The sequence below is a fragment of the Coregonus clupeaformis genome, unplaced genomic scaffold, assembly GCF_020615455.1.
Source record: "Coregonus clupeaformis isolate EN_2021a unplaced genomic scaffold, ASM2061545v1 scaf1181, whole genome shotgun sequence".
Lineage (NCBI taxonomy): Eukaryota > Metazoa > Chordata > Actinopteri > Salmoniformes > Salmonidae > Coregonus > Coregonus clupeaformis.
Genome location: NW_025534635.1, coordinates 78,464 through 95,000, shown reverse-complemented (window position 1 = coordinate 95,000; position 16,537 = coordinate 78,464). Strand labels below are relative to the sequence as shown.

Genomic DNA, 16,537 nt, shown 5'->3' with positions numbered 1-16,537 from the left:
AAGTCTGATGGCAGCAGGGAAGAAGGCCTGGCTAGATAACAGTTGAAGCCTGATGGCAGCAGGGAAGAAGGCCTGGCTAGATAACAGTTGAAGCCTGATGGCGGCAGGGAAGAAGGCCTGGATAGATAACAGTTGAAGTCTGATGGCAGCAGGGAAGAAGGCCTGGATAGATAACAGTTGAAGTCTGATGGCAGCAGGGAAGAAGGCCTGGCTAGATAACAGTTGAAGCCTGATGGCAGCAGGGAAGAAGGCCTGGCTAGATAACAGTTGAAGCCTGATGGCAGCAGGGAAGAAGGCCTGGCTAGATAACAGTTGAAGTCTGATGGCAGCAGGGAAGAAGGCCTGGATAGATAACAGTTGAAGCCTGATGGCAGCAGGGAAGAAGGCCTGGCTAGATAACAGTTGAAGCCTGATGGCAGCAGGGAAGAAGGCCTGGCTAGATAACAGTTGAAGTCTGATGGCAGCAGGGAAGAAGGCCTGGATAGATAACAGTTGAAGTCTGATGGCAGCAGGGAAGAAGGCCTGGCTAGATAACAGTTGAAGTCTGATGGCAGCAGGGAAGAAGGCCTGGATAGATAACAGTTGAAGCCTGATGGCAGCAGGGAAGAAGGCCTGGATAGATAACAGTTGAAGTCTGATGGCAGCAGGGAAGAAGGCCTGGATAGATAACAGTTGAAGTCTGATGGCAGCAGGAAGAAGGCCTGGATAGATAACAGTTGAAGTCTGATGGCAGCAGGGAAGAAGGCCTGGATAGATAACAGTTGAAGCCTGATGGCAGCAGGGAAGAAGGCCTGGCTAGATAACAGTTGAAGTCTGATGGCAGCAGGGAAGAAGGCCTGGATAGATAACAGTTGAAGTCTGATGGCAGCAGGGAAGAAGGCCTGGCTAGATAACAGTTGAAGCCTGATGGCAGCAGGGAAGAAGGCCTGGATAGATAACAGTTGAAGTCTGATGGCAGCAGGGAAGAAGGCCTGGATAGATAACAGTTGAAGTCTGATGGCAGCAGGGAAGAAGGCCTGGATAGATAACAGTTGAAGTCTGATGGCAGCAGGGAAGAAGGCCTGGATAGATAACAGTTGAAGCCTGATGGCAGCAGGGAAGAAGGCCTGGCTAGATAACAGTTGAAGCCTGATGGCAGCAGGGAAGAAGGCCTGGATAGATAACAGTTGAAGTCTGATGGCAGCAGGGAAGAAGGCCTGGATAGATAACAGTTGAAGTCTGATGGCAGCAGGGAAGAAGGCCTGGATAGATAACAGTTGAAGTCTGATGGCAGCAGGGAAGAAGGCCTGGATAGATAACAGTTCTGAAGGCTCCTCTCTCTCTGCTCAGTGTAATCACGTTGTTCTACTGCGTATGGCTGTTGGTGCACATGTTGGTGCATGTGTGTTTCTATATGTCATTGTACAGGCCACCTACGTGTGTGTGTGTACTCCCTGTGTGAGTGAATTGAAGGGGGCGATGTGTGTGATGAATGACTGTGTTTCCCATTCTGTCTCTGGCATATTCATCTCTCTGCCCCCCCCCACCACCTTACTGATTGTTATTGTAATTGCTTTCTGCCTGTGTAGTGGGGAGGACACACACACACACACACACACACACACACACACACGGTTGTTGACGGGGAGGAAGCCACACTAGGCTACGTCCAAAATGGCTCCCTATTTACTGCACTATTTTTGACTAGGGCCCGTAGGGTGCTATTGGGACAGCGTTGGGCTGGTGATGGTTAGGGAGGCTGGGCTTAAAACCCTACGAAGCATGTCTGGGGGTTGGAAGCCTCAATGCGGCTAGAAATTGCAATTAGCCAGGTCACACCAATCAATGGTTTATTAATTAGCCTTTTGTGGTGTGTGTATGTGTGTCACACAATGGCCTGATATTCCCTTTGGGATGTAGGGAAATGGGCTCTGACCTGAGTCCCGACCTGTGTGTGCCCTTGTGCGTGTGTGTTCTGGGTAACCTCCTCTGATATGTGGAACATCGATATGGGTGTTCTAAGTTCTAACTGGGTGTTCTGTTGTTCTTGTGTTCTCAGAGACCCAATGCGCTGGAGTTGCAGAAAATGACTGATGGAGAGGAGGGAGAGAGAGAGATGGACTCTACATCGACGGGGGAGGAGGACTTCAAGACTTCAGACGAGGGCTTCATGGGCATGACACCGCTACTACAGGCCCACCACGCCATGGAGAAGATGGAGGAGTTCGTTCACAAGGTCAGTTACACACACGGGGACACACACTGGTCTGCCCAAGGTCAGTTACACACACGGGGACACACTGGTCTGCCCAAGGTCAGTTACACACACGGGGACACACACACTGGTCTGCCCAAGGTCAGTTACACACACGGACACACACACTGGTCTGCCCAAGGTCAGTTACACACACGGGGACACACACTGGTCTGCCCAAGGTCAGTTACACACACGGACACACACACTGGTCTGCCCAAGGTCAGTTACACACACGGGGACACACACACTGGTCTGCCCAAGGTCAGTTACACACACGGACACACACACTGGTCTGCCCAAGGTCAGTTACACACACGGGGACACACACTGGTCTGCCCAAGGTCAGTTACACACACGGGGACACACACACACTGGTCTGCCCAAGTCTGTGGCTCACCTTGGACATACACTACGTGACCAAAAGTATGTGGACACCTGCTCGTCCAACATCTCATTCCAAAATCATGGGCATTAATATGGAGTTGCTCTAACCGCCTCCACTCTTCTGGGAAGGCTTTCCACTAGATGTTAGAACATTGCTGTGGGGACTTGCTTCCACCTGTTTATAACAGCCATCCAGGTAGACTGTCTGGTTCAGCACCTGTTTATAACAGCCATCCGTCTAGACTGTCTGGTTCAGCACCTGTTTATAACAGCCATCCGTCTAGACTGTCTGGTTCAGCACCTGTTTATAACAGCCATCCGTCTAGACTGTCTGGTTCAGCACCTGTTTATAACAGCCATCCGTCTAGACTGGCTGGTTCAGCACCTGTTTATAACAGCTATCCGTCTAGACTGTCTGGTTCAGCACCTGTTTATAACAGCCATCCGTCTAGACTGGCTGGTTCAGCACCTGTTTATAACAGCCATCCGTCTAGACTGTCTGGTTCAGCACCTGTTTATAACAGCCATCCAGGTAGACTGTCTGGTTCAGCACCTGTTTATAACAGCCATCCAGGTAGACTGTCTGGTTCAGCACCTGTTTATAACAGCCATCCAGGTAGACTGTCTGGTTCAGCACCTGTTTATAACAGCCATCCGTCTAGACTGTCTGGTTCAGCACCTGTTTATAACAGCCATCCGTCTAGACTGTCTGGTTCAGCACCTGTTTATAACAGCCATCCGTCTAGACTGTCTGGTTCAGCACCTGTTTATAACAGCCATCCGTCTAGACTGTCTGGTTCAGCACCTGTTTATAACAGCCATCCGTCTAGACTGTCTGGTTCAGCACCTGTTTATAACAGCCATCCGTCTAGACTGTCTGGTTCAGCACCTGTTTATAACAGCCATCCGTCTAGACTGTCTGGTTCAGCACCTGTTTATAACAGCCATCCGTCTAGACTGTCTGGTTCAGCACCTGTTTATAACAGCCATCCAGAAGTGTGTAACATCTCAAATCAAATGTTATTTGCCACATGCACCGAATACAACAGGTGTAGACATTACAGTGAAATGCTTACTTACAAGCCCTTAACCAACAATGCAGTTTTTTAAAAGAAAATATAAAAGTGTTAAGTCAAAAATAGAGAAGTCAAAAATTTAAGCAAATAATTAAAGAGCAGCAGTAAAATAAAATAACAGTAGGGAGGCTATATACAGGGGGTACTGGTACAGAGACAATGTGCGGTGGCACAGGTTAATCCAGGTAATTGAGGTAATATGTGGGTAGAGTTAAAGTGACTATGCATAGATAATAAACAGAGTAGCAGCAGCGTAAAAGAGGGGGGTGGGGTGTCCGGTAGCCAATAGTCCGTCTAGACCTCAGACCTCTTTCTGCTTTATCATTCTTCCTCCCACCATCACCTATCACAGCTTTTCTCCCTGATAGCTTCCTCTATTCATCAAGGCTGCATCCCAAATGGCACCCTTTTCTCTGTAAAGTGCACTACTTTTGATCAGGGTGACATTTAGATCAGTCTATTCGTCCAGTCATTATCACACAGAGGTTTGTTCATCTCTCTCTGTCACCCCAGTGGGTTATGTAGCATGTTGGTCATGTTCAGTAGGGAGAAAACGTTTTGAAACAGGGAGGTTCTACACATTAACTTATCCAATAAAACAAATGTATCTGTTGCAAAATGTTCTGCTATGTGTGCCCTACTGGACACAGCCCTGCAATATGTAGTCTGAAACTAGAAATGAACCTACACTTCTCAGAATTCCGCAGTTGATGGGAACCGACAACGTCTAGCTTGTGCTGAAATGGCAAACAGCAGGCTTTCAATTACAGAAATAAATCACTTGATGACTCAGAATTAGTCAACAACTGTTTCTGGCTCTCCTGTTATGGGCCCTGGTCTAAAGTAGTGCACTGTATAGGCAAGAGGGTGCCATTTGGGACTCAGCCTTTGTGTTCCTGACCACGTCAGCTAGCCCGGAGAGACGTTAGTGTCACATGAGTGGTCACCAGACCTTCAGGTCTAACACTGTACACTCTCCTCTCCTCTCCCTCTCCCTCTCCCTCTCCCTCTCCCTCTCCCTCTCCCTCTCCCTCTCTCTCCCTCTCTCCTTCCCTCTCCCTCTCCCTCTCTCCTTCCCTCTCCTCTCCTCTCTATCTCCTTCCCTATAGCTCTAGCGTTGCCAAATAGAGAAGCCACGTGCATAGACCTAGCTACACATTCTGCATGTGTCTGTATCTGCAGTATAGGCCTATATCAGGGGTACTGTGACCCCAAACTGTTCACATCCCTCTTGTTGGGGTGGGAGAGAACATTTTGCAGTTTTTAAAGCACATTTCCTGCAATTCTACATATTTTGCCATGTAATATGTGTGTTCATATAATACCTGAGTGACTCAACAAAATCAATGTGGGCCCCCTGGGGGTGGAGGCCCCTGGGCACCTAATCTGGCCATGATAACTACAAGATGTAGATAGCTGGGGAGCCTAACTTGCCTATCTAGCTAACATGGACTAGTAGTAGATCAACTGGACATTTCTGACGGGTTATAAATAGCTCTCTAAGGTCTGTTAGTGAATGACATAACAAGAGAAAAAGTGATGATGCACTACCCAATTTCCAAATTGCACCTTGTGCTGGAGTCTATGATACACTCCTATATCAATACGTATATGATACACCCCTATATCAATACGTATATGATACACCCCTATATCAATACGTATATGATACACCCCTATATCAATACGTATATGATACACCCCTATATCAATACGTATATGATACACCCCTATATCAATACGTATATGATACACCCATATATCAATACGTATATGATACACCCATATATCAGTACCTACAGTACCAGTCAAAAGTTTGGACACACCTACTCATTCCAGGGTTTTTATTTATTTTTTACAATTTTTTATATTGTAGAATAATAGTGAAGACATCAAAACTATGAAATAACCAAGAACTGGATTCATAACCACCTCTGTCCTGCTCTTAGAATGCTTTAACCCAAACCCTGCTACAGTACCACAACACTGACAAACCCAACCAACCACGTGTTAGCCAGCCTAACACATTACATGTTTATTTTCTATTGCAGAGTCGATTTCCGTTCCATATTATTTGCTATTATGTAAATGGTCTTGCCATGCTGCATAATGTTTGCATGGGAGGGTTCTTGAGTTGTCAGGGCTAAGGAGTCTAAAGGAGTGCGCTATGTAGGGAATAGGGTGCCATTTGGGACTCAGGCTAATAGGTTGTGAAATATAATCATATTAGTTGTCACCTTTTTGTTAAATCCTCTCAGATGATCCAGTTCGTACTGTAGCAGTCTGTGTTCTATGGAACAGTGGTCCAACACAGGGGCAGGGTGGCCAAATGGCACCCTATGCCCTATGTAGTGTGCTACTCTATGTGCCCTGGTCAAAGGTAGTGCATTACATAGGGAATAGGGTGGCCTGTGGAACAGTAGTCCAACACAGGGATTACATAGGGAATAGGGTGGCCTGTGGAACAGTAGTCCAACACAGGGATTACATAGGGAATAGGGTGGCCTGTGGAACAGTAGTCCAACACAGGGATTACATAGGGAATAGGGTGGCCTGTGGAACAGTAGTTCAACACAAGGATTACATAGGGAATAGGGTGGCCTGTGGAACAGTAGTCCAACACAGGGATTACATAGGGAATAGGGTGGCCTGTGGAACAGTAGTCCAACACAGGGATTACATAGGGAATAGGGTGGCCTGTGGAACAGTAGTCCAACACAGTGGTGAAAGGGTCAGCAAGGTGCTATAAGACATGTTATGTTTATTTTGAACCATGGACCAACCCTGGTGAAACCCACCACTACACTGACAGCAGCTACTCTGTTCCTAGTACCTGTCCTGACAGCAGCTACTCTGTTCCTAGTGTCTGTCCTGATAGCAGCTACTCTGTTCCTAGTGCCTGTCCTGATAGCAGCTACTATGTTCCTAGTGCCTGTCCTGATAGCAGCTACTATGTTCCTAGTGTCTGTCCTGACAGCAGCTACTCTGTTCCTAGTGCCTGTCCTGACAGCAGCTACTCTGTTCCTAGTGCCTGTCCTGACAGCAGCTACTCTGTTCCTAGTGCCTGTCCTGATAGCAGCTACTCTGTTCCTAGTGCCTGTCCTGACAGCAGCTACTCTGTTCCTAGTGTCTGTCCTGACAGCAGCTACTCTGTTCCTAGTGCCTGTCCTGATAGCAGCTACTCTGTTCCTAGTGTCTGTCCTGACAGCAGCTACTCTGTTCCTAGTGCCTGTCCTGATAGCAGCTACTCTGTTCCTAGTGCCTGTCCTGACAGCAGCTACTCTGTTCCTAGTGTCTGTCCTGACAGCAGCTACTCTGTTCCTAGTGCCTGTCCTGATAGCAGCTACTCTGTTCCTAGTGCCTGTCCTGACAGCAGCTACTCTGTTCCTAGTGCCTGTCCTGATAGCAGCTACTCTGTTCCGAGTGTCTGTCCTGACAGCAGCTACTCCTAGCTGCAGTGTATCCTGACCACAGCTACTCCTAGCTGCACGCTTGCATTTTTAAAAAGTATATATTTCTGCTTGTATTGAGACGGGCATAGAAAGGGATGGGGATACAGAGAGGAGTGAGCCCTGGTCTCCGGTGGGGAGGCCTACATGTTGTTAATGTCAGGAGTGTTACTTACCTGACCACGGCTCTGCACACCCTTACATTTAGTGTGTGTGTGCATTTAACATGCTTGTGTGTCTGTCCGTGGTGTATCCGTGTGTGTGTGTGTGTGTCCCTGTGTGGCGTGCCTGTGTGTGTGTTTGTGTCTGTGTGTGTGTGCCCCTGTGTGTGTGTTTGTTGAACTCCGTCAGATTGTACAGTAATTGCCTCAGTGATCCTGCTCCCTGTTTTAATGACTGTAGTCAGCTAAACCTAACTGACTGGAGAGTTCTCTCTATATTAATGATCCACACTGATCCTCAACACGGGGGCCCCTCAGGGGTGCGTGCTCAGTCCCCTCCTGTACTCCCTGTTCACCCATGACTGCATGGCCAGGCACGATTCCAACACCATCATTAAGGTTGCGACGACACAACAGTGGTAGGCCTGATCACTGACAACGATGAGACCGCCTATAGGGAGGAGGTCAGAGACCTGGCTGTGTGGTGCCAGGATAACAACCTCTCCCTCAACGTGATCAAGACAAAGGAGATGATTTTGGACTACAGGAAAAAAAAAGAGGACTGAGCACGCCCCCATTCTCATCGACGGGGCTGTAGTGGAACAGGTTGAGAGCTTCAATTTCCTTGGTGTCCACATCACCAATGAACTATCATGGTCCAAACACACCAAGACAGTCGTGAAGAGGGCACGACAAAGCCTATTCCCCCTCAGGAGACTGAAAAGATTTGGCATCTGTCCTCAGATCCTCAAAAAATTATACAGCTGCACCATCGAGAGCAACCTGACTGGTTGCATCACCGCCTGGTATGGCAACTGCTCTGCCTCTGACCGCAAGGCACTACAGAGGGTAGTGCGTACGGCCCAGTACATCACTGGGGCCAAGCTTCCTGCCATCCAGGACCTCTATACCAGGCAGTGTCAGAGGAAGGCCCTCAAAATTGTCAAATACTCCAGCCACCCTAGTCATAGACTGTTCTCTCTGCTACCGCACGGCAAGCGGTACCAGAGTGCCAAGTCTAGGTCCAAAAGACTTCTCAACAGCTTCTACCCCCAAGCCATAAGACTCCTGAACAGCTAATAATGGCTACCCAAAATATTTGCACTGCCCCCCCCCCAACCCCACCCCATCTTTTTACGCTGCTGCTACTCTGTTAAATATTTATGCATAGTCACTTTAACTCTACCCACATGTACATATTACTTCAACTACCTCAACTAGCCGGTGCCCCCGCACATTGACTCTGCACCGGTACCCCCCTGTATATATAGCCTCCCTACTGTTATTTTATTTTACTTCTGCTCTTTTTTTCTCAACACTTTTTTGTTTTTAATATAGAGTTGTCTCTATATTAATGGCTGTAGTCAGCTAAACCTAACGACTGGAGAGTTGTCTCTATATTAATGACTGTAGTCAGCTAAACCTAACGACTGGAGAGTTGTCTCTATATTAATGACTGTAGTCAGCTAAACCTAACGACTGGAGAGTTGTCTCTATATTAATGACTGTAGTCAGCTAAACCTAACGACTGGAGAGTTGTCTCTATATTAATGACTGTAGTCAGCTAAACCTAACGACTGGAGAGTTGTCTCTATATTAATGGCTGTAGTCAGCTAAACCTAACGACTGGAGAGTTGTCTCTATATTAATGACTGTAGTCAGCTAAACCTAACGACTGGAGAGTTGTCTCTATATTAATGACTGTAGTCAGCTAAACCTAACGACTGGAGAGTTGTCTCTATATTAATGACTGTAGTCAGCTAAACCTAACGACTGGAGAGTTGTCTCTATATTAATGACTGTAGTCAGCTAAACCTAACGACTGGAGAGTTGTCTCTATATTAATGACTGTAGTCAGCTAAACCTAACGACTGGAGAGTTGTCTCTATATTAATGACTGTAGTCAGCTAAACCTAACGACTGGAGAGTTGTCTCTATATTAATGACTGTAGTCAGCTAAACCTAACGACTGGAGAGTTGTCTCTATATTAATGACTGTAGTCAGCTAAACCTAACGACTGGAGAGTTGTCTCTATATTAATGACTGTAGTCAGCTAAACCTAACGACTGGAGAGTTGTCTCTATATTAATGGCTGTAGTCAGCTAAACCTAACGACTGGAGAGTTGTCTCTATATTAATGACTGTAGTCAGCTAAACCTAACGACTGGAGAGTTGTCTCTATATTAATGACTGTAGTCAGCTAAACCTAACGACTGGAGAGTTGTCTCTATATTAATGACTGTAGTCAGCTAAACCTAACGACTGGAGAGTTGTCTCTATATTAATGACTGTAGTCAGCTAAACCTAACGACTGGAGAGTTGTCTCTATATTAATGACTGTAGTCAGCTAAACCTAACGACTGGAGAGTTGTCTCTATATTAATGACTGTAGTCAGCTAAACCTAACGACTGGAGAGTTGTCTCTATATTAATGACTGTAGTCAGCTAAACCTAACGACTGGAGAGTTGTCTCTATATTAATGGCTGTAGTCAGCTAAACCTAACGACTGGAGAGTTGTCTCTATATTAATGGCTGTAGTCAGCTAAACCTAACGACTGGAGAGTTGTCTCTATATTAATGGCTGTAGTCAGCTAAACCTAACGACTGGAGAGTTGTCTCTATATTAATGACTGTAGTCAGCTAAACCTAACGACTGGAGAGTTGTCTCTATATTAATGACTGTAGTCAGCTAAACCTAACGACTGGAGAGTTGTCTCTATATTAATGACTGTAGTCAGCTAAACCTAACGACTGGAGAGTTGTCTCTATATTAATGACTGTAGTCAGCTAAACCTAACGACTGGAGAGTTGTCTCTATATTAATGACTGTAGTCAGCTAAACCTAACGACTGGAGAGTTGTCTCTATATTAATGGCTGTAGTCAGCTAAACCTAACGACTGGAGAGTTGTCTCTATATTAATGACTGTAGTCAGCTAAACCTAACGACTGGAGAGTTGTCTCTATATTAATGACTGTAGTCAGCTAAACCTAACGACTGGAGAGTTGTCTCTATATTAATGACTGTAGTCAGCTAAACCTAACGACTGGAGAGTTTGGGCCGGGTCTCAGCAGCAATGACACTGGTACTACACACAGGTTAAATAACTCCACTGTAAGCAGTTGTCTGCATGTCTTCATCTGTTTTATGCTATGTCCCAGCCAGCGTCTACACTGGATATGTGACTTCACCCTAAACATAAAACGTAAATATAAGGTAAATACATGAAAGAAAAAGTCTCATTTTTTTCCTCCCTTCTGTTATTTTATTTATAGCTCAAGTTCAATCCCGCTTCAGAGGAAAACATTATGAACAGCTTACACTCCTTTCTCTGTGTCTTCTTCCAAGGTATGGGAAGGTCGGTGGCGTGTTATTCCCCATGACGTGCTGCCTGAGTGGCTGAAGGACAACGAGTATCTCCGCCACGGACACCGGCCACCCATGCCCTCCTTCAGGGCCTGCTTCAAGAGCATCTTCAGGATCCACACGGAGACGGGCAACATCTGGACTCACCTGCTGGGTAAGAGAGGAGTCAGGGGACACACACACACTTGCAGACACAATCAGTGACACACACCAAGCTAGCATTTAAATTCAAACACATTTTTCAAACAAAGCTAGCAAATGAATGTCTTTGGTGGTGACATTTACTTTGGTTTGAGTGACTTAAAAGCTAATTAGATCACACTACACCATTAGAAACACACAGCTAATTAGATCACACTACACCGTTAGAAACACACAGCTAATTAGATCACACTACACCGTTAGAAACACACAGCTAATTAGATCACACTACACCGTTAGAAACACACAGCTAATTAGATCACACTACACCGTTAGAAACACACAGCTAATTAGATCACACTACACCGTTAGAAACACACAGCTAATTAGATCACAGAGCAGTGGTTCCCAACCTTTTCTTTTCCGGGGACCACCAAATACATCAAAACAGCGAGGGGGTGTAGTAGAGGAGCAGAGGGGGGGTGTAGTAGAGGAGCAGAGGGGGGTGTAGTAGAGGAGCAGAGGGGGGGGGTGTAGTAGAGGAGCAGAGGGGGGGGGTGTAGTAGAGGAGCAGAGGGGGGGGTGTAGTAGAGGAGCAGAGGGGGGTGTAGTAGAGGAGCAGAGGGGGGGTGTAGTAGAGGAGCAGAGGGGGGGGTGTAGTAGAGGAGCAGAGGGGGGGGGTGTAGTAGAGGAGCAGAGGGGGGGGGTAGTAGAGGAGCAGAGAGGGGGGGGTAGTAGAGGAGCAGAGGGGGGGGTGTAGTAGAGGAGCAGGGGGGTGTAGTAGAGGAGCAGAGGGGGTGTAGTAGAGGAGCAGAGGGGGGTGTAGTAGAGGAGCAGAGGGGGGGTGTAGTAGAGGAGCAGAGGGGGGTGTAGTAGAGGAGCAGAGGGGGGTGTAGTAGAGGAGCAGAGAGGGGGGTGTAGTAGAGGAGCAGAGAGGGGGGTGTAGTAGAGGAGCAGAGGGGGGGTGTAGTAGAGGAGCAGAGAGGGGGGTGTAGTAGAGGAGCAGAGGGGGGGTGTAGTAGAGGAGCAGGGGGGTGTAGTAGAGGAGCAGAGGGGGGTGTAGTAGAGGAGCAGAGGGGGGTAGTAGAGGAGCAGAGGGGGTGTAGTAGAGGAGCAGAGGGGGTGTAGTAGAGGAGCAGGGGGGGGGTGTAGTAGAGGAGCAGAGAGGGGGGTGTAGTAGAGGAGCAGAAGGGGGGGTGTAGTAGAGGAGCAGAGGGGGGTGTAGTAGAGGAGCAGAGGGGGGTGTAGTAGAGGAGCAGAGGGGGTGTAGTAGAGGAGCAGAGGGGGGGTGTAGTAGAGGAGCAGGGGGTGTAGTAGAGGAGCAGAGGGGGGGTGTAGTAGAGGAGCAGAGGGGGGTGTAGTAGAGGAGCAGAGGGGGGGTGTAGTAGAGGAGCAGAGGGGGTGTAGTAGAGGAGCAGGGGGGGTGTAGTAGAGGAGCAGGGGGGTGTAGTAGAGGAGCAGAGGGGGGGTGTAGTAGAGGAGCAGAGGGGGGTGTAGTAGAGGAGCAGAGGGGGGGTGTAGTAGAGGAGCAGAGGGGTGTGTAGTAGAGGAGCAGAGGGGGGTGTAGTAGAGGAGCAGAGGGGGGGTGTAGTAGAGGAGCAGAGGGGGGGGGGTGTAGTAGAGGAGCAGAGGGGGTGTAGTAGAGGAGCAGAGGGGGGCTGTAGTAGAGGAGCAGAGGGGGGTGTAGTAGAGGAGCAGAGGGGGGGTGTAGTAGAGGAGCAGAGGGGGGTGTAGTAGAGGAGCAGAGGGGGTGTAGTAGAGGAGCAGGGGGGGTGTAGTAGAGGAGCAGGGGGGGTGTAGTAGAGGAGCAGGGGGGTGTAGTAGAGGAGCAGAGGGGGGTGTAGTAGAGGAGCAGAGGGGGTGTAGTAGAGGAGCAGGGGGGTGTAGTAGAGGAGCAGGGGGGTGTAGTAGAGGAGCAGAGGGGGGGTGTAGTAGAGGAGCAGAGGGGGTGTAGTAGAGGAGCAGAGGGGGGGTGTAGTAGAGGAGCAGAGGGGGGTGTAGTAGAGGAGCAGGGGGGTGTAGTAGAGGAGCAGAGGGGGGTGTAGTAGAGGAGCAGAGGGGGGGGTGTAGTAGAGGAGCAGAGGGGGGTGTAGTAGAGGAGCAGAGGGGGTGTAGTAGAGGAGCAGAGGGGGGTGTAGTAGAGGAGCAGAGGGGGGTGTAGTAGAGGAGCAGAGGGGGGGTGTAGTAGAGGAGCAGAGGGGGGTGTAGTAGAGGAGCAGAGGGGGGTGTAGTAGAGGAGCAGAGGGGGGTGTAGTAGAGGAGCAGAGGGGGGTGTAGTAGAGGAGCAGAGGGGGTGTGAGAGAGAGAGAGATAATTAGCAGGCCACAGCTGAGCCACCCACACAGAGGATAAACACAGTGTTTACTACTATCTGTTTGTCCTTGTGTGTCATTAATCTGCCATGTCATAACGTCCTGCCCTAATCACCAGTAATGGAGTTAACGTTCCCCACTCTCTGCTCTAGCCCTCTGCTACTTTCATCCTGACCGGTTCAAGACGCTACACACACACACTGTCTGAGTCAGACTAAGGACCGGCCAGAACACAGACAGACTAAGGACCGGCCAGAACACAGACAGACTAAGGACCGGCCAGAACACAGACCGACTAAGGACCGGCCAGAACACAGACAGACTAAGGACCGGCCAGAACACAGACAGACTAAGGACCGGCCAGAACACAGACAGACTAAGGACCGGCCAGAACACAGACAGACTAAGGACCGGCCAGAACACAGACAGACTAAGGACCGGCCAGAACACAGACAGACTAAGGACCGGCCAGAACACAGTCAGACTAAGGACCGGCCAGAACACAGACAGACTAAGGACCGGCCAGAACACAGACAGACTAAGGACCGGCCAGAACACAGACAGACTAAGGACCGGCCAGAACACAGACAGACTAAGGACCGGCCAGAACACAGACAGACTAAGGACCGGCCAGAACACAGACAGACTAAGGACCGGCCAGAACACAGACAGACTAAGGACCGGCCAGAACACAGTCAGACTAAGGACCGGCCAGAACACAGACAGACTAAGGACCGGCCAGAACACAGACAGACTAAGGACCGGCCAGAACACAGACAGACTAAGGACCGGCCAGAACACAGACAGACTAAGGACCGGCCAGAACACAGACAGACTAAGGACCGGCCAGAACACAGACAGACTAAGGACCGGCCAGAACACAGACAGACTAAGGACCGGCCAGAACACAGACAGACTAAGGACCGGCCAGAACACAGACAGACTAAGGACCGGCCAGAACACAGACAGACTAAGGACCGGCCAGAACACAGACAGACTAAGGACCGGCCAGAACACAGTCAGACTAAGGACCGGCCAGAACACAGACAGACTAAGGACCGGCCAGAACACAGACAGACTAAGGACCGGCCAGAACACAGACAGACTAAGGACCGGCCAGAACACAGACAGACTAAGGACCGGCCAGAACACAGACAGACTAAGGACCGGCCAGAACACAGACAGACTAAGGACCGGCCAGAACACAGACAGACTAAGGACCGGCCAGAACACAGACAGACTAAGGACCGGCCAGAACACAGACAGACTAAGGACCGGCCAGAACACAGACAGACTAAGGACCGGCCAGAACACAGACAGACTAAGGACCGGCCAGAACACAGACAGACTAAGGACCGGCCAGAACACAGACAGACTAAGGACCGGCCAGAACACAGACAGACTAAGGACCGGCCAGAACACAGTCAGACTAAGGACCGGCCAGAACACAGACAGACTAAGGACCGGCCAGAACACAGACAGACTAAGGACCGGCCAGAACACAGACAGACTAAGGACCGGCCAGAACACAGACAGACTAAGGACCGGCCAGAACACAGACAGACTAAGGACCGGCCAGAACACAGACAGACTAAGGACCGGCCAGAACACAGACAGACTAAGGACCGGCCAGAACACAGACAGACTAAGGACCGGCCAGAACACAGTCAGACTAAGGACCGGCCAGAACACAGACAGACTAAGGACCGGCCAGAACACAGACAGACTAAGGACCGGCCAGAACACAGACAGACTAAGGACCGGCCAGAACACAGACAGACTAAGGACCGGCCAGAACACAGTCAGACTAAGGACCGGCCAGAACACAGACAGACTAAGGACCGGCCAGAACACAGACAGACTAAGGACCGGCCAGAACACAGTCAGACTAAGGACCGGCCAGAACAGTCAGACTAAGGACCGGCCAGAACAGTCAGACAGACTAAGGACCGGCCAGAACACAGACAGACTAAGGACCGGCCAGAACACAGACAGACTAAGGACCGGCCAGAACACAGACAGACTAAGGACCGGCCAGAACACAGACAGACTAAGGACCGGCCAGAACACAGTCAGACTAAGGACCGGCCAGAACACAGACAGACTAAGGACCGGCCAGAACACAGACAGACTAAGGACCGGCCAGAACACAGTCAGACTAAGGACCGGCCAGAACACAGACAGACTAACATGAGATCTGCTCCCTGCTCACACGTGCAGAAATGATACAATATGGGAGCACAGGGCAAACCACGCGCACATACACCGTCTATACACACACACACACACTCAGACTACACACACACACACACACACACACACATACACACATACATACACTCAGACTACACACACATACATACACACAGACTCTCTTCCGCTCCAGCGCAGATGCATTGGGCATTAAAAAAGGACAGGGCCTCTGAGTAAACAGAGAACTGAATATTCACATAGACCCATTTAGCTGGGTTAGGGTTAGACCATTTAGCTGGGTTAGGGTTAGACCATTTAGCTGGGTTAGGGTTAGACCATTTAGCTGGGTTAGGGTTAGACCCATTTAACTGGGTTAGGGTTAGACCATTTAACTGGGTTAGGGTTAGACCATTTAGCTGGGTTAGGGTTAGACCCATTTAACTGGGTTAGGGTTAGACCATTTAGCTGGGTTAGGGTTAGACCCATTTAACTGGGTTAGGGTTAGACCATTTGACTGGGTTAGGGTCAGACCCATTTAACTGGGTTAGGGTTAGACCATTTAGCAGGGTTAGGGTTAGACCCATTTAACTGGGTTAGGGTTAGACCATTTAGCTGGGTTAGAGTTAGACATTTAACTGGGTTAGGGTTAGACCATTTAGCTGGGTTAGGGTTAGACCCATTTAACTGGGTTAGGGTTAGACCACTTGACTGGGTTAGGGTTAGACCATTTAACTGGGTTAGGGTTAGAGCCATTTAGCTGGGTTAGGGTTAGACCCATTTAACTGGGTTAGGGTTAGACCATTTAACTGGGTTAGGGTTAGACCCATTTAACCGGGTTAGGGTTAGACCCATTTAACTGGGTTAGGGTTAGACCCATTTAACTGGGTTAGGGTTAGACCCATTTAACTGGGTTAGGGTTAGACCCTTTAACTGGGTTAGGGTTAGACCCATTTAACTGGGTTAGGGTTAGACCATTTAACTGGGTTAGGGTTAGACCCATTTAACTGGGTTAGGGTCAGACCATTTAACTGGGTTAGGGTTAGACCATTTAACTGGGTTAGGGTCAGACCATTTAACTGGGTTAGGGTTAGACCCATTTAACTGGGTTAGGGTCAGACCATTTAACTGGGTTAGGGTTAGACCATTTAACTGGGTTAGGGTTAGACCATTTAACTGGGTTAGGGTCAGACCATTTAACTGGGTTAGGGTTAGACCCAT

The 16,537-nt window shown here is 49.0% G+C and overlaps 1 protein-coding gene across 1 annotated transcript in view; it reads left to right on the top strand.

Annotated features, from left to right (window-relative positions):
- The window catches only part of LOC121555028 (adiponectin receptor protein 2-like), a 51,817-nt gene that overhangs the window by 23,509 nt on the left and 11,771 nt on the right, over positions 1–16,537 (top strand). The window contains exons 2-3 of the mRNA XM_045217693.1: positions 2,039–2,215; positions 10,656–10,827. Coding sequence (XP_045073628.1) covers positions 2,039–2,215; positions 10,656–10,827 — 349 coding nt within the window. The remainder of the gene's footprint in view (positions 1–2,038; positions 2,216–10,655; positions 10,828–16,537) is intronic.